At 43.1% G+C, this 27,667-nt stretch overlaps 1 protein-coding gene across 4 annotated transcripts; it reads right to left on the bottom strand.

Annotated features, from left to right (window-relative positions):
- Positions 1 to 442: 442 nt before the first annotated feature.
- On the bottom strand, positions 443 to 26,690 carry Vps36 (vacuolar protein sorting 36 homolog). Of its 4 annotated transcripts, none has more exons than XM_034520493.2 (14): positions 26,542 to 26,690; positions 20,222 to 20,290; positions 16,425 to 16,495; positions 13,338 to 13,452; positions 12,226 to 12,315; positions 11,251 to 11,337; positions 8,972 to 9,004; positions 8,807 to 8,884; positions 7,723 to 7,857; positions 6,752 to 6,817; positions 4,875 to 4,939; positions 4,243 to 4,327; positions 3,071 to 3,147; positions 443 to 2,984 (listed from the first exon to the last, which is right to left on the bottom strand). In XM_034520493.2, exons 1-14 carry the CDS (start codon positions 26,635 to 26,637, stop codon positions 2,891 to 2,893), a joined length of 1,161 nt encoding a protein of 386 aa, XP_034376384.1. In that variant the 5' UTR covers positions 26,638 to 26,690; the 3' UTR covers positions 443 to 2,890. The 4 variants fall into 4 exon arrangements, with proteins under 4 accessions (XP_034376384.1, XP_076770005.1, XP_076770006.1 ...); XM_076913890.1 differs by lacking the exon at positions 26,542 to 26,690 and adding an exon at positions 26,052 to 26,181 and having other exon boundaries at positions 2,825 to 2,984; XM_076913891.1 differs by lacking the exon at positions 26,542 to 26,690 and adding an exon at positions 22,462 to 22,480 and having other exon boundaries at positions 2,825 to 2,984.
- Positions 26,691 to 27,667: the final 977 nt, after the last annotated feature.

The following is a 27,667-nucleotide window of genomic DNA, read 5'->3' as shown; positions in this document are numbered from 1 at the left end:
ACTATACACAGCTAAACAGTGTGAGTGCTGTTAAAAGTCCACCGTTGGCATGTATATCATCATGTGCTGCGTTTACTGTTTGCATAATAAATTCACACCTACATATCATTTCCCAGAACTCGCACTGTAAGACCATAGAAGCAACTCTACTGGCAATTTAAGAGACCTTCTGAGTCCTTCTGAGCATGCTTGACTTTGACTTTAGTCAGTTTCAAAACCTCGTCACAGAACAAGCTGTGGCTCCATTGTACCAAAATAAAGGTGCAGGGATTGTTGCACAAAAGAAAATCATTTTAAGTATTTGCCTCTGATAATGATGAGCACACATCCTGGTCAGCTTAGTCTAGTAACCAGGAACATAAGGTAACACACTCACGTAAATGCACACACACAGTTGGTCTACAGTGAGGTCTGAATCAAGAGTTATAAAAAAGCTTGTAACTCATTTCCCATTTTTTATGATAACTAAATTATAAAATCTCAAAGACAACCAGTAAGCAATGCTTAATTATAAAACAGAAAAGTTACCATATTGACTTAGTGTGACTAAACATTTATCATTTTCATGTATTTTACAGAAATTTTAAAAAGAACATCAAGTCAAGAAAATCAGTTTTAAAATTTTACAATAATTTTACTACATATACATCAATACGAAGCATCTAACCCTGAAAACCACCTTCTGTTATACAGTGTAAATTACTTTTCTTGACAGTGACTAAACTATTTGTTACGATACATTTACACACTCATGCTCCTAAGAGCAAAGTCAGGAAAACCAAAATGACAGTGATGAGCACCAAGAGCAGGACATTTGTGCACCCAGGGCTTGATTGGTTTGTATTTAAACACAGCCAGTACCAAAGGACCACAGCGACATACGGGGCAGGAAAAGGAAAGCCAAAGGATAAACCAAGGTCCAGAAACAGCGATTTAAAAACAACAACAAAAAACCCAAACAATGTTTCTTCTTTTTTTAAATCAATGTGACTTTTTCAAAGTATGTTTATGTCACTTCATCTTTTATCCACGTTCTACAAATCAGACTGCTCCATTTTTGTTAATCTCCTGTCACACTGAATAAACAGATGTAGTATGTTTGTGGTGGTGAAGCCAAACCATTAGAGCTAGATCCAGCAGCCCCTACAACCCAACAACCTTACAACCAATCCAAGTGCTAAAACAGGTTATCAGTGACCTGTGGATTGTGTGTGTGTGCGCACACACACACACACGCGCGCATCAGGACCGTGTGATAGACTATGTGCATCCCAGAGAGAGCCGAGACATACTGATAAACTGACACTAGTCTACCCAATCCCTAGAAGATTTGGGTAGCCAACACTGAATTAACCCTCAAGTAACCCTGAGATAAACAATGAGGTGATTAGGGGAGACCTAATGTCACTACAATCAGTGACAGACTGGAAAACCCACACTAAGGAGGCAGCCTTGGCCACAGTGGTCTCACGACGACACTGGAGAACAGAGGTGGCAGCAGTCACTTTCCAGAAAGGTGTCAGGGTGGAGCTCCCTGGTTTGCAGCTGAGGACACTGGTACTTCTCCACAGGGCATCTGCAGTAGCCTCCACCTCACCCAGACAGAGTATCCTCAAACTCCCAGGAAGTGTGCCTGGGCATCCCTCCCTGGGCATCCCTCCCTGTGGTTCCAAGGCCACACTATCACCGCCTTTCCACTTCCAGCTCAGTCTCTGAAAGGCGGTCGGTCACCTTCTGTCCTATGGGCTCCGAGTTTGAGGTAATGTCACCATGCTATACATATAAAGTCAGACAACCTAAAGCTCCAGCAATCTGGAGGTGGCACTACCCAGGTTCTGTTATCAGCAATACTTACAGTCAGGTGCTTTTTCTACACAACGGATAACATGTAGGGCATAGACGAAAGGAACATGGCTGGCCTATGATAAGAATTTGCTTCTGGTTGAGTACTGAGACTTCCTGTGAGAAGAGACAGGAGATCTGCTAACCTTTTCCTACTTCACAACCCAGCTTCACACGCAAGAGTTCCTAAGGTCCTATGCACTGCATGCCCTTCCAGAACCAGAACTTTCTAACTCTCCCACTGTGATTACAACTCAGGGCTTGTCTATACAGCTCTTTACTTCCGTTTCAAAATCCACATTTCATAAACAAAATGATAGTGCTGTAGGCTTTAAAAATGCTAGTCATGAAATTATCGCTTAAAACCTAAAAAGAACCTGAGGAGTAAATGCATAACATTTTCTTACTCCCTTCTTCCCCATGGGTGGTAGGCCTGAAGCCCAAGGCCTTTGCATCCTGGGCGAGCCCTCTCCTTTTCCAAGGGTATTTCATTTGATCTGGTAGAGGCATGCCTAAGTCTGCTTCCAATGCCCCCAGGGAAGAGCCTGGTACGGCTTTCTGCAGTTTGATTTCTTTATTTTTTCATTTCAGTAATGTTGGTTCTTAAACTACAGAGCAGCTGTCCCCTCCCTTCATGCCTGGCCCAAAGATGGGCACATTAGATGCAGAGGAAAACATTTACAACTCGGTGAGGTTTAGTCATGGCGAAATGATTACCTGATCTATCCAAACATGCAACTTCACTTCTTCTTCCTCCAAGGACCTGAACTCAGGATCAAATTAATATCCACCAGGTTTCAAGTTACTTCCCAGGAGTTCTACAGCTACAGCATGACTTTAAATGCATATTCATTTTCCTGTATTTTCCTATGTGTACCCTAAATAAGTTTCTGAGACCATATTTTGGGAGAGATTCAGAGTTTTATATTATACTATGAAGTTCTAACAAATTCTTTGTTTTGGGGGGGTTTAATCTCTTAACTCAATGTCATGAGACTTTGGCAAAATGCAAGTGTGTTGACAAAAAAGTATTTCAGGTACAAAATTCTTAGTTCTGTGTCATAAATAAATTTGGATAAAACCGCAAGCCTTCCACGGAGTCGTCTCGGCAAAGGTGGCCCATCTTCTCTGCAAGAAGCAGCCTGGGAACAAAAAGAAAAACCCCACGGTGATCTGCTCATTCAGAAACACATCACACACCATGTCGAGGGGGCAAGGGCTTCCTTACCTTTCTTTAGCCAGAAGGACAGACATTCCCACAAGTTTGGCAAACTCTTCTGACGTTAAGGATCCCCTTTCTGAAACCTAGCGGCAACACGCAGCAAAAAACAAAACAAACCCAAAGTGAACAAATAAGCAAGAAAAGCAAGCAAGCATGATTAGCCTAGTATGCTTAGAGGAAGATAGTCAGCACGTGCAGGAAATGTTTTACTGGATTTTCTCCTAAAACCCAAACAGCCACTATTAAACTAAACCTCTTTATTTGTAGATTTACTTTTATGTGTCTGAGTATTTTGCCTGCATGGAGGTACACCATATTTGTGACAGAAGAGGGGTCAGATCTCCTGGGACTGGAGTTATGGATGGTTGTGAATTACCATGAGGGTTCTGAGAACTGACCCTAGGTCCTCGGGAGAGCAAGTGTTCTTAACCACTGAGTCATCTCTCCACTCCCATAGGACCAGATCTGAAGTGATCAATTCTATAGAGGTTGATGGACTCAGAACAGGTAGAGCAGAGGCTACAGAACACCACGAAGCCATTCATGATGTAAGCAGGCCCTTAATGAAAACCTAACAAAGGAACAGAGCAAACTCTGTGCATCACACGCCCTGGTAGGGGACACACAGAGTTATAATCAGGTCCAGGAAAGAATGTGACTTGAGAACCTCTTCCCAATGCTGAGCTTCAACAAGAAAGCACCTTTGGCGGGTGTGTCTTGGAGGCCTGCTCTTTTCTGAAGGTTAACAGGGGGAGTGGGTCTGGTGAGGGGGAGAGTGGGGAGGAGAGCGGGGAGAGCGGGGAGAGCGGGGAGAGGAGGAGGGAGGAGAAACTGTGGTGGGGCTGTGTTGTATGAGAGAAGAATCTATCTCAATGATGATGATGATGTTTAGAGGGACAAAAACTTCAAAAACGTTTACTATGGATGCTGGTTAAATGAGCATGCCATTATCAATCACAAACCACTGATCCTGTTACGGATGCTGGTTAAATGAGCACGCCATTATCAATCACAAACCACTGATCCTGTTACGGATGCTGGTTAAATGAGCACGCCATTATCAATCACAAACCACTGATCCTGTTACGGATGCTGGTTAAATGAGCATGCCATTATCAATCACAAACCATTGATCCTGTGAGTGCCTTTTTAGCAAAGGTGAAAAGGGATTCACATACTGTCTCCAGGGCCGAGGCCACCATCTCCTCCTCCTTGTGAGTCTGAAGCTCAATGACCATGACACCACTGTCAAAAACCCGGAGCCTGGAAACACAGAAGCGAGAACAAAGTGTGGATACATCTACAATGCTCAACCACACAGGAGAAGCAAACCATGCTCTATTTGATTTAATGCCCGGGCCTGAGGGCAATCACACAATGTTTAAGCCGTAATGAGCACATGCAACCACGATAGAATTCAAGAATTCCAGAATTAAGAGACAATAAGACAATGGGCTACAATCTACACGATAAGGTTTTTCTGGTTTGGGGTGATATTAGCTTGAGGAGAAGGAACAGGCAATTCAGAATTGGACATGTGTACCCACTGAAGGTTCCTGAGTGTCCTCTTGGAAATCACAAGAGTGTGAATCTGATCTGTCCCAGGACACACCCATCCTGATAGGATGAAGGTTAGAGGACAGCAGACGCTTGCGGTACAGGTGAACTCAGATCACATACAACATAACCTCAAGAGGCCATCGTTCTGGCTTGCCGTGCACAGTGGTAAGCTTGGGTAGACTCTCACTCAGGTCTGCTCTGTGGAGAACCATGGCTACAGCTGGAAAACTTCCCCTGAAGACTCCTTTACCTGATAGGTAATTTCAGTGCTTCCAGCATCTTGCATGCATTTACTAGATCTTCTGGTGAGAGCAACTAATGAGGAAAAGAAATCCAGTTTACACTGAAAATCAACAGAGTGGTCCTATATAACTGTAATAATCCCTAATCAGATAAAAACTCAGTGGCATACGGCCCAGTCATTTCACTCCTAGCATACACCCAGGGCCCTGCGTACCCTCCATGAGACGCTTGTACCCCATGGTTTATTGCTGTTTTACTCACTATAGCAAAGAACTGAATTCAACCTACTTGTCCATCAGCAGACGAGTGGATAATGAAACATTGTGTGTGTGTGTGTGCGTGCGTGTGAAGGAATGCACATGTGGGTACCATATAACGGGGGGAAAAAGAGCGAGAAAGGCTAATCTAAGGGGATGAGGAAGAACCGAAGCAGGTGACAGAGACGGGTTAGGAAAGAGGAGAAAATGCTATTTCTCTAGTTATAATTCTGTCTCAGGATTTTTGGTTTTGATGGTGGATAAGTATATAAAATATCCTTGATACTGGAAATGTTACATTTAATCTGAAACCTCATGGCTTTCAGTTTGAGTGTCCATTCTAACCACAGGGGAGCTCGCCGAGGTGTACAAGCTTTGGGTCTGTTTAATTTTGGTATGGGGTGTTTTATTTTCAAGTTATTTTTTTAATAATAAAAATTAAAATGCTTTTTTATAAAGTTTTAAAAAAAGTGTTATTCATCCAGTACTGCAGGTAACTCAATCATAAGGCAAAAAGGATAAACAAAGAAGCCGAACACTCCACTCAGCAGCGCTGTCCAACACGAATGCAGCGCAGGTCGCACGCATGACTTCACAGTTTCTAGGACCCGCATAAAAATCAAAACAGAAAAAAGGGCTGGGGGTGGAGCTGAGCAGTGGAACCCTGGCCTAGTGTGTGAGGGCTCTGGGCTCACATTTCAGTTCTGTAATAACTAATAACAACAAAACCTTTTGGACATAGATGTTGACCTTTGCTTATTTTATCTTTGTATTATAATTCACAACTGTTCCATGTAGTTACCAGTGGCCTTTGTTTTAGATAACATAGCCTTAATAAATCAGTGCTGTGGTAGACACAAGCACAGAGCCAGCCAAGCCCAAGTACAATACTGGTTAAGCCACTGTCTCCAGGTGACCTCAGCCAAATTATTTACACCTTAATTTCCTCATCCCCCAAATTATCTTCAAGGCGAGGATAGTAAAAGTAGCTGTGTCACCGAGTCACTGAGGGTAAGTGGAGCAACAGGTGGCATGTGCTGACGGACAATCCTATGTCTGGTGACATGAGGACGGCTGCATTCATGGGGCTTGGGAGAGGGTTGGAAAGGCATCCATGAGTCACACGAAGTGACTGCTTACACAAGTCTGCACTGGACTGCGGGGCATCACGGGACCAGGAGAGAGTGTCAGAGGCTGATGCACCAGGTGTGATTGACTAAGTGTCTAAAGAACAGCCAGCTCTACCTCACACACAGCCAAAAGAGTGAGGGGGCTTTGCCTCTGCACCATCTACAAAGAAATCCGAGTCCAGCTGAGCTCATGTCAGAGTTAAATCCCTACGGAGAAAAGCTTCCACTTATCCAGTGCAAACACGGAGCGTATAGATGATGGGCACCACTCACTTCAAGGTAACAGAACTGAGGACCAAGACAGTGTAGCACACCGTGGAAGGCTGCTCAGTGGTCACTGGCAGAACCAGGAACAGAATCTATTTCTTGGACCCCAGGTCAACATTTTTTCTCTCACCACTTGGCTTCTGAAAATAGCTCTGACGTACCCTTCCTCAATGTGTACTCACTAGAGAAGGGAGCTTTAGTAAAAAATCATCTAAAACTGTTCTTCTTACCTCCATCCCTCGGGCCCGGTTCACTAAACAGTACACCTCTGTGAGTGACATTATTCCCCCACGTTCCTGTTTAGGTAGGAGAGCACAACAAGCATTTAGCACTTCTTAACAGAGACCACGATCTAAGTGAAATCACAAATTAGAACACCGCTTTCCTTTAAAAAGCTGTATTTATTATATACCAGAGAGCCTACTGACATACTTTGTAGTGGTTCAAATTCCATATATGGACTTTAATATGATTTAAATGAAAAGAAGGGAAGTATACCATGTCCCAAAAGGTGTGCTTAGGCTTTCTGGCTGCAGACTTGTGATTCAGATCAAGAAAAATTTGAGAACTTAGGGGCCACGTGTGTCGTTGCCACAGCCACACTGATAAGCACTGGAAGCACCCAAGAGGCCAGAGTAATGCTGGCAACATGTGTCACTATTGGGTAAGCTTCAACAAGCATGACACTGGCTAATTCAGGAAGAGTGGGATGAAGCAGAGCCACATGAGGCAAAGAAGGAGCAAGCCTCTGCCACATTCTCAGCCTTGTGACACCAGTTGGTGAAATGACACAAGTAGATAAGCCTGGAGCCACCCCATCATGGGCAAGTGCATGGAGGCTATGACAGAGCCTTGGAGAACCTCCCTGATTCTGCAGCCTGAGAGCTGAGAAGAAAGCAGAAGGTACTGGGGGCCAAGTAGCCTGGTGGCTTGAAGCCTCTCAGAGGAAGGTTGTTAAATGCTAACAAAATTTAATGTGTATTTAATGTTTTAATTCATTTTACTTAGTAAAGGAAGAAAGTATAGAGAATTAAGCAAAACCATAATAATATTTAATAATAATACTTAATAGTCCCGAAAGAATAAAAATATCATTTAGTGTTAACCACACCATGAAAAAAAAACAGGCTCTTGAGATTCTGATTACAGGAAAATAACTTGGCACAGCTTTGTAAGTACGCTGGGGTTTGGCTTTACCTACCTCCAAAGGTGCCTGTAATATCCCAGCCAACTGTTTGGCCAGCTGCATGTGGTACTGTGTGCCTGAGCCATAGGTTTCCCTGGTAACAGGGTTGGCTATCCCCATACTCAGCAAGTACGACTTGAACCTGATAGTCTGTAAGAGAGGGGAGGGATGCATCAGAAGACTGTAACACGAGCTTCTCCTCACAGCATTCGAGACTCCTCATCATAAACTCATAAAGTCAGTGAGGCTCCATGACTTCTCTATAGAACCATGTCTTCTGTGTTTCCATGCTGTGAACTACAAGGCGGGGAACTTCCTAGTCATCCCTTCAGCAAATCGTTATTCTCCTTCCTTCTATCCCAGTCTACCATACCGTTTGTTTTCGAAGTTTTATATGAGAGGTAAATTAGGTAATAATTATGCTATTTTTAATGCTAACCAAATGCTAAAACTAAAAACTTACAAGGGAGAACTGGATATGACCAGATTATGGCCAAACTTAAGAAAGCAGGCATCAGAAACAGATTCGTATGAAACAGCTACTTCTCAGACATTTCAATAGCATTATTTCCTACACCATAAGAAAGAGCACTGAAATAATCTTGAATCCTTGTAGAACTAGCAAAACAAAAACAAAAACAAAAACAAAAACAAAAAACAAAGAGCATGACCTAATTTCCCCTTAGCACATTCACCTAAGGAATAAAAACATTACATTAACAAGGCAGGGTCATTGAGGTGGCTCAGTGGGCAGCTGTGCTTGCCAGCAAACCTAAACACCTGAACTGGATGCCCAGGTCCTCCATAATGGAATGGGGAGAAACAGTTCTTACAGGTTGTCCTCTGACCACTACATGCATACTGTAGCACAGCTTGCCCAGAAAGATAGATAGATAGATAGATAGATAGATAGATAGATAGATAGATAGATAGATGTAATAATAATAAAATTAGAAGGCAGCAAACTGTGAGAAGCCACAGACATAGCTCAGTGGGAGGGGAGAGAACTGGTCAACCTCAAGGACATCACCGTATTCCATCCAGTGTCTAACCCTGTAAAGATTAAAAACAAAAACAAAACAAAAAAACCCTCCCTCACCTCATCTTCTGTGACGTCGCCTTGCTTCTCTTTAATCTTATTAGCGATTGATTTTGATAACTCCACCATTTCCTTAGCCTGGGTAGAGAAAAGACAAAGAACCTTCTAAGAAAATATATTTTCAAGATCATCATGACTGAGTGTGAGTGGATCCATGCCACATACCTTGATCATCAGCTTGCTCAGGTCTTCAAAGGCCTGAAATGAGAAACGGGGTTTGTGATACAATCATTGTAAGGAATTAAGATGTTTTAAAGCAATGATTCAAACAAAAAACTTTCCTACAAATATCAATTTATTATTAATTGTATAAGCAATACTTCTACCTCATTTTAAAAATCTACTTTAAGAAACTTGTAAACTTCCTCAAACTACAACCATAGATTATTATTTCCTATTCTTGAACACATAAGAAAATCTGGATCTGGGGTGTGGTTCAGTGATAGAATGCTTTTCTGGCATCTGTGATGTCCTGGGTTGTGCCGTCCCTAACACACACACAAAGACACAGACACACATTGAGTAAAAAAAGTAACAAACCATTTCCAGGTTGAAAATGACAATACTCAGCTGCAGGAATACTTTTTTTCCCCCCAACATAATTATTTTGGCTCAAATGCAGGAATGACCTGCCTGAGCCTTAGCCCACGAACGTTAGTTAAACCATGACACTTACAGTTTTGCATGTATCGGCTACATGCAAAAAGCATACAAATGCCACCTGAACAGATTAAACAAAACCACCACAGCAAGTGACTACTCCAGGGGCTTCTTCAAACTGAATCAGATACGTTTCTAATAAATTATTTCAGGCTATTGAAAATAACTGCAGAATCTCTCAACTAAGTGATGTGCATAGATAGCTGTGTGTTTTTGAAAACCAATTAAGAGCTTATCATTAATTGAAAGTTCAGCCCACAATGTGCTCTGATGTACAGGGCCATGGCTCTGATCAGCTACGCTAATCTGCAGGAAGGTACTGCCTGCATTTTTTTTCCCCCCCTTTGGCTCAAAGAATAGTGTAAGAATAGTCGTGTAAGATCCTTAATAGGCAGTTCACTAAGCTAACACTGAAAACAAAAGGAACGTGCACACACCTCACAGGAATTTCCTCAGATAAACAAAGGCTTAGACACGGGGTTCTTATCAGCAAGGGCCAGCAGATGCAGGAAGCCCTTTGTGGGAGGCTCCGGGCACCAGCTATGAAACTGAGTGAATTCTAACATTTAAATCACACACCAACCTAGTTTTCAAAACTAGAACAAAGATACATGGTGCAATCTTGGATTTTCACATGGACTACACAAATTGTTAACAGATTTATTTTACTTGTATATGTAAAATAAGTATGAGAAATCACTGTTGTATATTTTCATAAAAAAACCCTAAAATCCTGAGTGTACACAGAATACATCCTTTATCAGTTGTAATCAATAAAAAAATATAAACATCACAGTACCTTAAAAGAATTGGTTAGAAAACATTTTAAGTAATTACAAGGCACTAACAAAAGACTCCTTCCTTTTATTTCTATTATTATTATAAACTATAAAATCAGTGAAGTATAAAAAGTGTCGATAGGCATGTAAAATAAAAGCTTAGGCCAGAGGGAAGCACACGCCCATGCTAGTATTATGTCCTCCGGTTTACAGAGCATTCTACCTTCACACCACAGATTCCCATTTCACCTGTGTGGAACGGGCGCCTGTCTGAAGGCACAGATACCTGTGTGCTGGTCTACATCGACTGCAGCCACTGCTCTGGCCAGTTACTCATCTCATGAACGACCACACGTGTCTGAGTTTTCTGTCTCTGTAATGGAGATTGTAGGCCTCTGCCTAGCCCACCCTCTACCTGGTGACGCTGGTGACGCTGGTGACACCAACACCCATTCATCTTTCTGGTCTTCGATCCCATCTTCCTGCTGTTAACAAGTCTTTGACCCCCAGAGATGGTAAGCGTGATGTCATGGATCCTTCTGGATCCTAAATTCTCTCTTCACAAGGTGTGTTGATGTCAATACACCAGTTTGCCCGTCTACCCAGTCTGCCCTCAGAGTAGCCACAGTTCCTCATGTAGGTCACAGTGTGGATAACAAGAACTATTTCCTAAATAAGTCAGGCTCTGCACAGAATATGGTGTCTGTGGAGAATTCTTTGAGGTGTGAGAATCCATGAAAATGGAAGTAATTTATTTCATAAATTAAGAGCTTTATTTTGAGCATTTCAACAACCTTCAGAAAAAAGGAAATCGAAGAACAGAAAACAGCTCGCTATTCCAAACTCTCTCTGGAAGAGTAACCACGAAAGGAAAACAATGTTAAAGTATGCCAAGCTGAGGTAGATCTGTAGGAAACGGGAGACCACGGAGCTGTGGGCAAGCTAAATATATTCCAAATTACAGACCGGAACCGTCAAAGCCGTAAGAGGATGTTTAAAGATTACCTCAGAAATGTTTTTGTCGGTTTCTTTTCTTTTTTCTTCAAGTTTCCTCTCAATACCTACAATCCCAACGGCTCTTACTCTTCCTGGCTGGGAAAAAAAAAAAAATAGAAAAAAAAAGTAGCTCATAAAACACACAAGACAGGAAGGAAACAAAACCCTTTGTAAACTACACTGAGTTTTCAAAGGTGGGAAAGAACCCACAAAGAAAGCCGCATACAATTGCATCTCCCTTCCCTTCAAAACACTTGCTTCTTTCTGGTTGCACATAATAACCTTCAAATATTAAGGGAAAAAGTAAAGTTATAATCCACTAATCAACGGCATGCATGTTTTTTTCTCTGTATTTTAGGTACAGTTAAATTTCTTATTCATTTTTTATTCTTTGGGGATCTATTGTATATTCGATACTTGAGAATTTATCAAATGTATAAATTCTTGTAGCTGATCAGCTCCTCAGCTATTTTCTCACAACTGAGAGCCTGTCCACAGCTGGGCGAATGAGTCAGATTCAGTTTTAGGAAAATTCATTTTTTTACAATTAGAACTGTACTATTTTGTTTTGACAACTTTGTGATCTCCTCCTCTTTGTTGTTGTTGTTGTTGTTATTTGTTGTTTTTGTTTTTTGAGACAGGGTCTCTCTATGTAGCCCTGGCTATCCTGGAACTCACTGTGTAGACCAGATTGGCCTTGAACTCAGAGAGATACTCCAGTCTTTGCCTCCCAAATCCTTGGACTGAAGTTGTGCGCCACCACGTGGCCAGAGTCTTCTTACAGGGCACACAGGTACAGAGATGAAAACACTGTACCAGCTGAGCCTGTCTCACACTCATGATCCCAACACTTGGGAGGCTCAGGTAGGAGGACCCCTTCAAGACAGGGGACAACTGGGCTATGCACAAGTTCTAGGTCACCTTGTCGTAAGAACACAAACAAAAGGAAGATACTACACTTACAAATAGTTCTTAAAAATATACCTGGGGTCCTTTATTTGTTTGTAGTGACTGGGAAACTGGTACAGTCTCCCATCTTCTCTGCGTCATTTCCTCTGATAAACGCCTGTAAAACTGCAAACCACATGCAAAGACCTGAGTCAAGTGGCAGCCATCGCATACATACCATAAACATTTCTTTACTACAAGGTTCTGTTCAGTCATCAGTAACAAGACTAGACCCGTAGACAGCAAAGCAAGTCAGAAGTTGTTTTCTAGGGTCAGCTACAGAAAGAACAAAGAAATCAAAACACACACACACACATACACACACACACACACACACACACACACACACTGGCCTTCTACATAGAGCGCAGTTCTCTCCCCACATGTGAGCAATACTGAAGTGAACGCCCTCACTTTAAGCAATCCTATGTATGTGGAACACTTTTTGACCATTTTTCCAGAAAAGCAGCAGAGAATATAAAGTAACATTTAGGGACAAGCCAGATGCAGATGCAGAAGCACACACCTAAAATCCTGGCAGATGGATTAGTTCTAGGTTACCCTCAATTATATAACAAATTTAATGCCACTATGGGCCACATTATACTCTGTTTCAAAAAACAACATAAAACAAAACCAAAATCAGGGACAAAATGTGGCTAAGCTCGAAAAAAAAAATCAAATATATTTTCTAGTATAATGAAAACACCTTTGGCAAAGCCACTTCAACTGCATTTGTCTTAAGAACAAGTGTCCAGCGACTTCCTAATTAGGTCCTCTGAACCCTGATGCTGGGGGACCTTACTGGAATCGCTCTCTGCATGGAGCTAACCAACACCAGGTGCCTGCTGGTGACTATCCGACACCAGGTGCCTGCTGGTGAGCTTTCAGATAGGTCAGCTTAATGTCTTCCCACGACATGTTCATCAACTAACCACTAAAAACTTCACTAGCCATGCAGGGCCACCGCTTGGTAGGCTTCTAGCTTCAGATATAACCACGCCTCCCTGCTTGTCAGTTTTGATAAGGATCAAAACACAAATTTTGTTTTGTTAAACAAAATCTGGTATGCTTCATAATACTGTCTTCTGCCGTAGTAACAGACAATACAGACTTCCAAATCCAACTGCACTCTCGAGGGAGCTTACCTCAATCTGGCCATGTTCTTTGAAGGAGAGTTTGATGTAGGAGTTCTTACTGCTCTGGACTGGACCAGGCTCTTTGTTAGGAGGAGCTGGGTGCAGATGGACCACGATTTTGGCGCTAATGAAACAGCAAATATGTTGGCCATTTTAAAATCACTTATTCTGTTTTTTATAACTTTGTATTTACTTACTTATTTATGTATTGTTTTAAGGGAGGATCTTAAACACAGAACACTGTGTCGTTCTGGCAAACCTGGAACTTGCTTGTAGTCCAGGCTAACCTCCAACACAGAAATCCTCCTGCCTCTACCCCCGAATGCTGAGATTGACAGTGTGAGCTGCTACTACAAGCACTGATTTTTAAAGCTTCTTTTATATTTCAAATGACTCTTAAATTTATATAAAAACACTGAATTTCCTAAAAGACATTCTTTTCTAATTTATATTCAGGATCATTAAGGCCTGCAAAAGTAAAACTCATAAGGTATGAATAAAAAAAGAAAAAAAGCAGGCTGAGCAAGGCTTCAGAAGAAAGGGAGCAGGCAACACTCCTTTATGGACTCTGCACCAGCTCCTGCCATCAGGTGCCCGCCCTGTACGAGTTCCAGTTCTAATAAACCCTTTCCCCCATAAGTTAAAAAAATAAATACAAAAGGTATGAACTAAATGTTATTGGCTATATAAATGAAACAAAAGTACGGTTTTTAGAAATGAATTTAAAATAAGTTCCTGGCATTTTGAGTGGCTTATGGCTAGGCTTCCCACCTACACAGCCATCTCCTGAGTTTATAGGGGTGTAATGACTTCTACCAAAGCATTCTGCCTTACTTGAAAACAACATGTGAAAAGTTATCTGTAAAATAGACTGGTTGATATTTTATAAAAACTCATCCAAAGCTAACATTCTATAATGTTGTTCATTAGAAAATACCACCCAGGCAGCAAGGACCTAGAAGATCTGACACTAAAAACAACTCTCAAAACACAGCAGAGGACCCTGTCTCAAAAAAAAAAAAAAAAAATCAATCGTGTGAACAGGAAGCCCACAGAATGAGAGCAAATTGTTGTCAGCTATACATCTGACGTCTCTATCTCTCTCTATCTCTCTATATGTTTCCTCTGATGACAAATGGCCCATTCAAAACACACACATGGGATCTGTGATTCCCAAAGGAAGATTCTCAAAGGAAGACAAAAAATGCCTAGGAAATATCCTCTGAAGGTTCATCATCCCTAGCAATTGGGGAAAGACAATCAAAACAACTGAGATTCCATCCCTACTCCAGTGAGACTGCAAAGATAACAAAACAGCTGACAACTAATGTACAGACAGCACAGGGAGAAAGAAAGCCTCGCTCACTGTTGTCAGGGTTGCGATCTTGTGCAGCCACTGTGGAAATCAATGTGGAAAACCCTTTAAAATGCTAAAACCAATCTATGGTAAGACCCAGATACACCACTCCTTGGCTTATTTCCAAAGGACTGAACATCTTACTCCACAGATGCTTGTTCAGTCGTGTTCATTACCACCCTACTCATAATACCTAGGAAATGGAAACAACCTAAGTATCCTTCAACCAGCAAACACATGATGAAAACGTGGTACACATATACTATGGAATACTCTTTAGCTGTAAAGAGAAATAAAATCGTGATCTTTGCAGGTGCATGGATGGAAGCAGAAAAGATCATATTGATTGAGGTAACTCAAACCCAGAAAGACAGATTTCCCCTGCTCGCTCTCATCTGAGACTCTTTTATTTTTCCTTTTTTTTTTTTTTTTTTTTTCCCTTCCAAGACAGGGTTTCTCTGTATAGCCCTGGCTGTCCTGGAACTCACTCTGTAGACCAGGCTGGCCTCGAACTCAGAAATCCGCCTGCCTCTGCCTCCCAAGTGCCATCTGAGACTCTTAACCTCCTCAGGTTCTGTAGTGCAAGTATGTATCCTGTAGTGACCACAGAAACCAGGAAATCACAAGAGTCCACAGAGGGGGAAGGTAATAGAGGAGGTACTTGAACAGAAGGCTACTGATGTGAAGGGAAAACCTGACAAATGGTGGGGGGCAGGAGGCTTTAATTAGGGATGTAGAAGAAGATAAATCAAAAAGAAGGGGGTTAGTAAAAACAGGATGTCTGAAAAGTCATGAGAAAACTGTGACAATACTCCCTTCCAGAGCCATAGACTATCTAACAAAAACCCCAACACCAGCATGAGAGGCTCTGCTTTGGTTGACTGCCCAGGGCTGTCTGGTGACTCCTCAGACAGTCTAGGCTATTGCCTTTGCCTTGGTTGTCTCTCAGACATGGGAGGTTAAGTCTCTATTGCTGAGGACACCACACACTTCAGACACGTGATCTGGAGGACCCAACATGGTTCTGACTTTAAAGCCTCCCCCTGAGGTCATGGTTCCAGAAGGTGACATTCTAAAGAAGCAACTGTAATCCTAACCAGCGATGACCCTATGAACCATAGTCCTACCCAGTGATGACCCCATGAACCATAGTCCTACCCAGCGATGACACTATGAACCATAGTCCTACCCAGCTATGACCCTACAAACCATAGTCCTACCCAGCATTGACCCTATGAACCATGGTCCTACCCAACTATGATACTACGAACCATAGTTCTACCCAGCAATGACACTATGAACCATAGTCCTACCCAGCGATGACCCTACAAACCATAGTCTTACCCAGCTATGACCCCATGAACCATAGTTCTACCCAACTATGACACTACGAACCATAGTCCTACCCAATGAACCATAACAAGGATTGATAACCCTAAGGTAATGGGGTTATCAATAAGTTATCAATATCAATAGTTCTTTCTCTCAGATGAGATGTTTCTGGGTTTAAATGCTGAATAATGCACATACATGAAAGTCCTGTGTGCTTGTGGAAGCACACACGGTAAGAGCAGGGCCACACTATTTATTATGACGTAAGGATACTACAGCAAGCCTTACTACTTTATTCAGACTTCAGAATGGACTCAAGGTAGAAACACACCCTTAAAGGCCAGGACTGTGACAGGCCAGGACTGTGACAGGAAATGGTTTTGTGAATGAAGACTCTTAGACCTCACCTCTTCCCGATTCCAGCTGCCTGCTCCTCGATGAAAACAATCTGAGACAGGGGAATGGCCATGCAGCACTCCTAAAGCAAACCAACAGAAAAAGAGCTGCGTTACACTCATCAGAAGATGGGCTCCAACAGCACTACAGTGCTGTTCCCTGTGAGGTACCAAACCAACAGTGCCGTAATCCGTGAAGAAACTGCTCCTTCTTCCCTGGCCCCACCACAGCTACACTTCCAATCGCCTTAATAAATGGCAGGTGAATTTAAATAACATTCCATGCTGGCATTTGGTACATGAGAAGACATAAGAAGAGTTTTAAAGGCAAGTGCAGGACTGACAAAATGGCTCAGTGGGTAGAGATGCCTGCCCCCAAGCTTAAACTTGAGTTCGGTCCCTGGGACTCATGTGGTGGAAGAGAGAACCAGTCTGCACAATAACCATCTGCTGGTTAACCTCCACATGTGCACAGCGGTACACACACACACACACACACACACACACACACACACACACACAAATAATAATAATAAAAAGATGTAACTACCCAGATGGTGATACATCTGTAACCTTGGTACTTGCAAATCCGAGACAGGAGGTTACGACTTCAGCCCAAGCTACACACAGTGAGACCCTGTTTTAAAAAGTAAAAGTAAATGGGGCTGCAGACACGGCTCAGCAGCTAAGAGCATTGCTTCTCTTGCAAAGACCAGAGTTCAGTTCCGGGCAGCTATGTTGGGCAACTAATGCCTGTCAGTCTAGTTCCAGGGACTCCAATGCACTCTTCTGCCCTCCCTGGGCATCTGCACACATGCACATGCACATACATGTGAGTACATGTGCATAGATGTGACTACACACATGTAAAGAAACAAACTAATAATAAATCATTTTAAGTAAAATAAAACAATTATAACTACCTTTGTTTTTATAGTTGGCATACTTCAAATAAAATTTATGAAAAAAATTTGAATATCTCTTTTGTAAAATATGATCTATAGCCAATGTAAAATAATTCGCCATCTGCACTGTTCAAACTCCTAATTAAAGTGAACCTGCATGAAAAAAAATGATGTAATATTTCTTTTTTTTGTTTGTTTGGTTTTTTTTTGTTTTTTCGAGACAGGAAAAACTCTGTGTAGTCCTGGCTGTCCTGGAACTTACTCTGTAGACCAGGCTGGCCTCAAACTCATATTTCTTATATGAAAAACAAAACAATTCTAAGGAGTGCACTTTATACGGGTGATTTTTTTTATTCCTTTATAATTTCCCCACTTTAGATATGAACACATGTATGTATATACATTTCAAGAGAGAATACTAATGCAGCCTTGTTATTACTAACTACAAACTTCACAGTATTTTATAAGTTCATTTGTAGTGGCACATGCCTATAATCCCAGTTATTGGGAGAGTAAAAAGGACCACTCGAGTTGAAGGTTAGGCAAGGCATCACAGTAAAACCTTGTTTAAAAAAAAAAAAAATGTTAAGAGCTGGAGAGATAGCTCAGTGGTTAAGAGCACTGGCTGTTCTTCCAGAGGTTGTGAGTTCAATTTCCACAGCACCCACATGGTGGCTCACAACCATCTGTAATGGGATCTGATGCTCTCTTCTGACATGCATGTGTACATGCAGAGACCACTAAAATTTACATAAAATAAACAAATGAATCTTTTAAAAAAAGTTAAATTTAATTTAAATCATTACACTGATTGGTATATAACAGGTCTAAGAATTCAAGACTGGCTTCTTTTTTTATTAATACTTAATTGTACAAATTAATAGGTTTCACCTTTTTTACAGTTTATTTTGCATATATTTGCGCTAGCATGCATGTCCATGGATGTTGCAGCCCCATGTGTGTGATCAAAATTGCAAACATGAGTTGTCTACTTCTATCATGTGCTGTCTGGGGACAGAGGTCAAGTCTGTAGTTCTGGAGGCAAGCGTCTTCACTGGCTGAGCCATCTCAATGGTCCCAATGGGATTCACATTAACATTTCCATATGTGCAAACATCACTTACCAGTCATGTCCATCTACCCTGCAATCTTCTCTTCCCTTCCCTGCCTAAATGTTCTCTCTATGTAGTAACTGAAAGGTTACACCAAAATTAATTTATCAACATCTAGTTTCCAGGTACCTCGTCATCGTCTAAAGATTTTTCTTCTGCACATAGTTTAAAAATGATTCCATAGCATTAACAGACTAATGAAGGCTGCATCAAATGAGGCAAAATCACCCTCAAGAGGGGAAAATGGTTCTTAAAGGACGGAGCCCGGTATTGCAACAGCTAGCACGCTTCTGTTGTGGATTTCGTTCATTGCTGATATTATGTTAATTGGGTCCCAAAATTACACAGGAATTCGTGCGCCTGTGTGTGAGATGCTGAGGGTCCGTGCCCTCAGCTGGTTCTAACTGGTAAATAAAGTTGCTGGGGGGCGGGGGGTGGTGGTGGCAGCAATGGTTGGGTAGGGAGACAGAGGAGGGACTTTAGATTTCCCGGACACAGACAAGGAAACCACCAGAAGAAGGATTTAGAATCGCCATGATGGGGAGGCAGGAAGATCCGGCATAGAGCTGGAGAGTGTTCAGCCATGTAGGAGTCAGGGAAGAGCGGCCCTAAGGGGACCCCCTGCTTGGGTCTAGGGTAGCAAAGACGGACTATAGACTTAAGTAAGTAATAATTCAGGAATACTGGAGAGGAGGCGTTAGCAACACAGAAGTTTGGCACTGGCCTAACCATTGAGCTGCTTAGGGCATATTAAAAATAAGGCCGAGTGCATGTGTGCGTGCGTGTGCGTGCGTGTGCGTGTGTGTAGAGGGGATTGGAGGAGTAGAGAGAAGCAGTGCCCTCTGGGGAGTTTAGAGCGGACTAAAGTACTACTACAAAACTCTTCCAAATGGTACTTTAAAGTTCATTTTGGTACTAGGCATTTATGGTGAGGGTCTGGAGAGATGGCTCGGTGGTTAAAAGCACTGGGGAGACCCAGGTTCAATTCCCAGCACTCACACTGTAGCTCACCTTCTCTAACTCCAGTTCCAAGAGATCAGAGACCTCTTGTGGCCCCCGTGGGTACTACACACATGGTGCAAAGACTTGTGCACTGAAAACCCATACATAACACAGCTGGAGCTGGAGAATAATTAGGAAAATAATGATAAAATTATTTTAGATTCTAGACATCTAGACTAGACTAACACCCTGCTGGCAGCTGTAACTTTAGAGTTAAAACTCTTTGGAAATGAAGACATTGGCTCTGTACACATACACCTCACTCTCTCTAAAAGCTATAAAGTCAGGGCGAGGTGAGGAGTCTCTTCTCTGCCTGAGTGATGCAGGGGAAGGCTTTCTCAGCAGCCAGGCCAGTCCCTGCAGCGGAATGCTTCTGCTTCCCAGTAACCTGGTACGATGATGATGGGTTGTTCAGAAGACATGCTGTCTTTTTAAGGATCCTCACAGCTGATGAGAGGATTTCTCTCCCCCACACTGAACCATGTTTGAAAGCATAAGAATTAAGCAACCTCCCTCAGGAGGCAGAGGCAGATAGATCTCTTTTGAGGCCCAACTGGTCTATATATAGCAAGTTCAAGGTCAGAGTAGGCTAGAGAGTAAGACCCTGTCTCAAAACAAAACAAAAACAAACGAGAGGACACAAGCTGAAAGTCTTGAATGGGGTAGCTAAGATTGTTGTTCAGTGATGAAGCAAGCACTCAGCTGGGACAAGGTGTTCAGTGCCAATTCACACTCCCAATACACAGATAACTAAACAAAGCCCCAGGCAGGTGCTGAAAATGTCTCTTACATTATTTTTCTGGTCTCTCCAAATCAGCCGGTGTGTACTAAGAAGAAGAGTCCCCGCATCAAATTTTATCTAAAACGATAAGATCATTACAAAAATGTCAATATTACTCCATATTAGCCAGGTTTTCTTACTCGCTAAGCACACAATATGAAATTATTAAACATTTTAGAATGAGGAGTATCGCAAATTAAAAAGCAAAGCTATATACTTCATAAATATAAGCTATACATCATAATATATATAATTCCATAATATATACATATATATGCATATATATTCATTATAGAATTATGCAAAATTCTACGAAAAATCCATAATCTAGATATATAATCAGGAGTAATTAAATAAAATATATCCTTAGTACAGCACACATACCAAAGTTAATTAACAAGGTAGAGCTACATATATTATCATGGAATGCTAAGACAGAACTGGCAGGGAAAAAGGGAATTTGCAATGTATTACACAGAATTAAATTCTTCAACAAAATGTGTTTTCTATGTGTGTGTACACACATCTCTATATAAGTACCAAAAGCAGTCTAAAATGAGTGCATGGTTAACAATGATTATTTCTGGAAAGGGGTGAGGAGATGGGAGGAGACAAGCAAAGGATCCTTTTTTTAAAGGACTTATTTTAATGTGTGCATGTGAGTGTGTGTGCATGACTGCCAGTGTCTGCCAAGGCCAGAAGACAGTGTTGAATCTTTCGGAGCTGGAGTTACGCAGCTGTGAGCTGTGCTGGGAGCAAGCGGCTGGTCTGGAAGATCCGTCTGTGCTGTCATCTGCCGAGCCATCACCAGCCCCACCTCCTTTGTTCTATAAAACTGAGTGGATGATTTTACAATGAGATTACAGTTTTAAAATATCTGTATAAAAGAAAATCCAGAAATGGATGTGAACATGTGTGATGGTTTGTATATGCTTGGCCCAAGAATGGCACTGTTAGAAGTGGCCTTGTGGGTGTGGACTTTAAGACCCTCATCCTAGCTGCCTGGAAGTGAGTCTTCCACTAACAGCCTTCAGATGAAGATGTAGAACTCTCAGCTTTTCCTGCACCATGCCTGCCTGGATACTGTCGTGCTCCTGCCTTGATGATAATGTACTAAACCTCTGAACCTGTAAGCCAGCCCCAGTTAAATGTTGTCCTTATAAGAGTTGCCTTGGTCACAGTGTCTGTTCACAGCAGTAAAACCTTAACAGATCCCCACTGATGACTACCATGGGTGGTATTAAAGAAAATGAATATGGAGACTGTACTCACAGTATTCAATAAAGCAAACAACTGTGCATTTAAATGTATCTGATAGGATGCCATTGACTATAGCAATCATCCATGTAGCCCCAGCTGTCCTGGAACTTGATATGTTGACCAGGCTGGCCTCAAACTCACAGAGATCTCCCTCTCAAGTGCAGGGATCAAAAGCATGCACCCCTATGCCTGGCTAGTCACCCAGATTTCAAAATAATAAAAATGTGAAAAGTACACAGAGCTGGGCAGTGGTGGCGCACGCCTTTGATCCCAGCACTTGGGAGGCAGAGGCAGGTGGATTTCTGAGTTCGATGCCTGGTCTACAGAGTGAGTTCCAGGACAACCAGGGCTACACAGAGAAACCCTGTCTCGAAAAACCAAAAAAAAAAAAAAAAAAAAAAAAAAAAAAGAAAAAAGAAAAAACAAAAGGTACACAGAGAGCCAATAAATGCAGCATAGTCTCTAGACCAATTTCCTTAATTAAAAAAAAAAGAAAGTTGGAAAGTATACATTGTATTCATATACATATACAAAGTATTCATATATATGCATGCATACATATAACATATATGCATATGTATATTGGTTGTGTGTGTGTGTGTGTGTGTGTTTGTGTATGCTTATTGCCCCCAATACGATGGTATTTTGAGTTAGAGTCACTGGGAAGTGCTTATGCTTGGATATGGTCACGGGATAGAGGCCCAGTGATGGAGCAAAGTCATTGTATGAACAACAGATGCAAGCTTTCTCTGCAGGCAGGAAACCAGGAGAGGCTGAGGTACACACAGCGAGATAGTAGTTGTCTGCAAGGCAAGAAGAAGAGCCTCAAAGCCCCAAGGCTCCCAGCATCTGCCTAGAACACTCCCTCCTCAACTGTGAGAAAGAAAGTTCTGAGCCTACTCCTCTGTGCTTCCATCACCGAGTCTGTAGCAGTATTAGAACAAGTTTTTGAACTGCTTTAAAAACTCGAACGTGGGCTGGGGATGCACCTGCTCATAAACTGTCCAGCACACATGAAGCCAGGGTGGGTCCCCAGCACAACCAAAACCGGCATGGCTGCCTATGCCTGTGAGTCCACCACTCTGGAGGCAGAAGCAGAAGGTTCGAGGCCGGCTTGAGCCACGTAAGACCCTGTTCTCTCTATTTCCCTTCAAAAACAAAAAAATAAAAATACTGTTATACAATCATGAAAAAGATGTCATCTGTGTCTTTATGACAGAAGTTTTAATTTCATAGATTATTATTCTTGAAAATTAGATAATAAACCAATTTAGAGTTAGGATTCAAGAGATTAATAAATTAAATACTTTCAATTCTGTTAAAATAAGTATACATGTGTGTGTATCACATACACACACACACACATATATTCATACATATATACATGCTAGAGGTTACTATTCCTCTAAATACTAGAGAGCAGAATTTGCCATTATATAAGGCTTGCTTGAATCATTTCCAGGAGTGTTTAGTTATCTCTAAAGTTATAAGGCTGGACCTATTTTCAAGGCTACCTCACACCACATACTAATGAAGAAAGATTTTAGTAAGGATTCAGTTTACTTCAAGTAATGAGAGAAGTCTTCTGAGTTTAAAATTATGTGGCTGAGAATGTTTGCTTTAATGTTTGTTATAAACCAGACAAAATCAAAGCATGGATGGGGGTGGGATCATGAAGCTGGGAATCTTCTTCTAGCTGAATGTGCTCCTGGCAGAGGGCCAGTCAGTTTTCTTCAGGGATCAGGCCCCTGAGAGACTCCCCATGCTCCAGTAGATGGCGGTGGCCCTACATCCCCAGTGGATGCCCTACAGCCCAGTGGATGCCCTACAGCCCAGTGGACGCCCTACAGCCCAGTGGACGTCCTACAGCCCAGTGGACACCCTACAGCCCAGTGGACGCCCTACAGCCCCAGTGGATGCCCTACAGCCCAGTGGATGCCCTACAGCCCAGTGGACGCCCTACAGCCCCAGTGGACGCCCTACATCCCCAGTGGATGCCCTACAGCCCAGTGGACGCCCTACAGCCCAGTGGACGTCCTACAGCCCAGTGGACACCCTACAGCCCAGTGGATGTCCTACAGCCCAGTGGACGTCCTACAGCCCAGTGGATGCCCTACAGCCCAGTGGACACCCTACAGCCCAGTGGACGCCCTACAGCCCCAGTGGATGCCCTACAGCCCAGTGGATGCCCTACAGCCCCAGTGGACACCCTACAGCCCCAGTGGATGCCCTACATCCCCAGTGGATGCCCTACAGCCCAGTGGACGCCCTACAGCCCAGTGGACACCCTACAGCCCAGTGGACGCCCTACAGCCCCAGTGGACGCCCTACATCCCCAGTGGACACCCTACATCCCCAGTGGATGCCCTACAGCCCAGTGGACGCCCTACAGCCCAGTGGACGCCCTACAGCCCAGTGGACGCCCTACAGCCCAGTGGATGCCCTACAGCCCAGTGGATGCCCTACAGCCCAGTGGACGCCCTACAACCATACACATATTGACAGCACCTAAGTGAATTCAATGGGTTTTTAAAAAAAAGAGAGAGAACATGAAATGAGGCAGAAGTGATAGTGGGGAGAGGGAATGAATAGTTGGGTAGGGACTTTGATCAGTACAGTATACGCATGTAAGAAATTCTCAAACAGGAAAAAAAATGTATTAAATAAGTAACTACTAGGAGCCTTATTAAGCATCATTCTATAAACCCATGCACATTTTATACTACATATATTTGTTTGTTTGTTTATTGTACATATCTATGTGGATACGTGTGCTATACCACACATCCAAAAGTTGGGAGGACAACTTTCAGGAACTGGTTCTCCCAGCATCTGAGACCTGGGGATAAAACTTAGGTTGCTGTTGGCTGGTTCCCTGACTGAGCCACTTTTTCAGCCTTGTATCATCCCATCACCCTGGTTTTATGAGACAGGCTTTCTCTGTGTAGTCCTGGCTGTTCTAAAGAGTACTCTATAGACCAGGCTGGCCTTGAAATCACAGAGATCCACCTGCATCTGTTTTGGATATTCTTAAGTAGAAGTTAAATTATGTACTATGTTGACAACACTGTAAGGTATCCATGATATTTTATTACACTAAAAAGTACATTTTCCCACATATCATGCTTATATCAAACCTATGTACTATGCCAAAAGTCTTCTGGGTAGTGCTGCTCATGATTATTTCAAATTTCTTTCTTTTTCTTTCTTACCTTTTTTTTTTTTTTTAAACTTGTACTTAACCAATATTTGTTTGGGAACAAAAACAACAAAAGAACTTGTCACTGACATATGTAGCTTCATATAACGGTGAAATATATGCATTTTTTATGTTAAACCAAGAATACACACATAGAACAAATAGCCGACACGTTGACACACATTTTAAAACATTCTTTTCTAAGGATAAAATCCACCACCAGTTTAAATGCACTCCCTGAAGGATATTTTCCCACTTAGGTTTGTGTTGCTGTGATGCACACCATGACCAAAAGAAACTTGCAAAGGGTTTTCTTTCCATTCACAGTTTATACTCCATCTTGAAAGGATGTCAGGGGCAGGAACTCATGACAGGAACCCACAGGCAAGAACATGTTTAAAACAAAAAGAAGCTGGGCGGTGGCGCACGCCTTTAATCCCAGCACTTGGGAGGCAGAGGCAGGCGGATTTCTGAGTTGGAGGCCAGCCTGGTCTACAGAGTGAGTTCCAGGACAGCCAGGGCTACACAGAGAAACCTTGTCTCGAAAAACCAAAATAAATAAATAAATTTTAAAATTTAAAAACAAAAAAAAAGTAATGCTCAAGTGCTTCTAGCATGTAACCCGGCCTAACTTTAAGCGTCTCGGCTAATCTGATTTACGCAAAACCAAACAACTGAATTTAAGAATCTCTCTCTCTCTCTCTCTCTCTCTCTCTCTCTCTCTCTCTCTCTCTCTCTCTCTCTCTCTCTCTCTCTCTCTCTCTCTCTCTGTGTGTGTGTTAATCAGTAAAAATTCATATTTCCAAAACAAATGTTAACTTGAAAGCGCATGATGTTCCCTTAGAGCAAACAGTTCTGGCTAGGAACCATTGCGTTTTCTCCTCTTGAAATCAAAGCTTGGGCTATACATTTAAGGCTCAAGCCAGAGTGTATACCACCGCTGTGTCAAGGAGCAAGAGGAACCGTGAAAGGCTGTTGCTGTAGTGGCGAGATTGTTCTTTTGGGGTCTCCTGTGGGTTATTATCTCACCCTGACAGACTAGTTAGGCTCGTTTATATTCACTACTCAAACCCAGAACAATCTAAGTTTACTTAAAAAGTGAGTCAAACTTTATGGAAGCAGTCGCACATAAGAGCTTGCCTCAAAAGCAACAGTAGCACAGTCCACAGGGAAACACCCTAAGTCAGGGGACCTGGGTTAGCTGTAAGCATTGACCAGGAATAAGTGTATCAAACTACAGAGGGAGGTTTCATTTCCACAGCAGCGAGAAAGGCGGAATGCCCCAAGTGAGAACTGGAAACTAAAAGTGCTTGGGGGTGGGGTGGGGTGGGGGTAGTGGTGGACGTGAGCTCTTTTCCCACTCCTGATTTCAGGTCGTACATTTAATTCATAACAAGATGGCAAGTGGTTTCCAGGTACAGAATACTTGCATTCGGCGTTTTCTCTGCGAGCATCGGCTCAGAAGATTTAAGCTTGCATTCCAAGGCAAGGGCTTAACTGCATTACTTCATAGAACAAACGAAGCCTGGAGCCCACTTCCTAAAGTCATTACAAAGCAAACAGAAAACCCCAAGGGGCTGGACCCGGCTGCCTCCTTCGGAAATCCTTTCGGGCGAGGGATCCCGGCTCAGCCCAGAACAAATCATCACCGGTCCGGCAGGAGGGTGGGGACGGCGTTCCGGTGGCGTGCTCGCCACAAGGCGGAACTGGGCTGTCCCGGGCTCCGACCTGTCGAGACCTCGGCTGGCCCGCGCCCCGGCTCCGCCGTCCACCGTGCAGCGGGAGCGGCGGGCCGAGGCCGGCAGCCCAGGGCGGATGATGAGGCCCTGCCCAGCCGAGAGCCCGCGGGGCGGGGCGGCCTCCGCCCTACCTTCTCCTCGCCGTCGTAGACGCGCACCCCGCGCTGCTGGATCACCAGGGTCTCGTTGATCTCCAAGAGGCCGCTGGTCCACACGAAGCGGTCCATGGCCGCCACCCGGCCGGCCTCTGCCGCTCGCCGGTGCTCCCTGGATGCGAGCGGCGCCCCCTGGTGGCCGGCGGGGGTGGGGCGCCCCCGACACGGACCGGCGGCGTGGTGGAGCGCCCCCTCGCGGGGGTCACTCGCTTGCACCTTTGTTCCCGGGCCAAGCTTGTTGACATGCTTGTTAAAAGCTGGAAAGAAGGACTTTTTTTTTAGTCCTTCCAAAATAAGTGTGACAGCAGGAATTGTGTTTAATATATCTGTAACCAGTATATTATGTAATACCCTCTTCTCCGGTTTTTGTTTTAGTCTAATTTGTATTACATTCTATTTATTTTATGAGTGTTTGTGTGGGTCGGGCAACAGGCAAGGGCTAACCTGTGGGAGTCAGAGGATGCTTAAAAAGAGCTGCTCCGCCGGGCGGTGGTGGCGCACGCCTTTAATCCCAGCACTTGGGAGGCAGAGGCAGGCGGATTTCTGAGTTCGAGGCCAGCCTTGTCTACAGAGTGAGTTCCAGGACTGCCAGGGCTACACAGAGAAACCCTGTTTCAAAAAAACCAAAAAAAAGAAAGAAAGAAAAGAGCTGCTCCTTTGACCATGTAGATCTTGGAGATCAAGCTGAGGTTATGAGTCTTAGCAGCAGGCTTCCTTACCAGTTGAACCACCTCACCCACCTTTTAAAAAATGACCATTAGCTCCAGATAGATGGAGGTGACATGGAAACAAAGCATAAACCAATTCCAAGGATACTGCTCTTTACTCTGCATAGTGAAGGGCGTCAGTCTCTCCTAGGGACTTCTGCCCTTTGAGGGCACCAAACATGCATTTAATGCAACAGATATACATGAAGGCAAAGTACCTATACACATAAAAATAATTTTCTTTTTTATTAATCATTTTATTCATTGACATTTGAAATGATATCCAGTTACTCCTCCACAGTCCCCCCATCCCACCTCCCCTCTCCTCCCTCTCCTTTGCCTCTATGAGGGTGCTCCTCCACCCACTTACCCACTCGCACCTCACCCCTCTAGCA

This window comes from Arvicanthis niloticus, chromosome 16, assembly GCF_011762505.2.
Source record: "Arvicanthis niloticus isolate mArvNil1 chromosome 16, mArvNil1.pat.X, whole genome shotgun sequence".
Lineage (NCBI taxonomy): Eukaryota > Metazoa > Chordata > Mammalia > Rodentia > Muridae > Arvicanthis > Arvicanthis niloticus.
The sequence above is the reverse complement of the archived record's forward strand: the minus strand, read 5'-3'. Positions and strand labels throughout refer to the sequence as shown.

Bases quoted from the DNA above. Each gene is read 5' to 3' on its own strand.
- Vps36 (XM_034520493.2), bottom strand. From the start codon at position 26,637: ATGGACCGCTTCGTGTGGACCAGCGGCCTCTTGGAGATCAACGAGACC. The intron at 7,858-8,806 runs GTGAGGGAGGGT...CCTCTCTTACAG, and splicing joins GCGACGTCACAGAAGATGAG to ACTATCAGGTTCAAGTCGTA. The intron at 4,940-6,751 runs GTAAGAAGAACA...TTTCCTCATTAG, and splicing joins ACCGGGCCCGAGGGATGGAG to TTGCTCTCACCAGAAGATCT.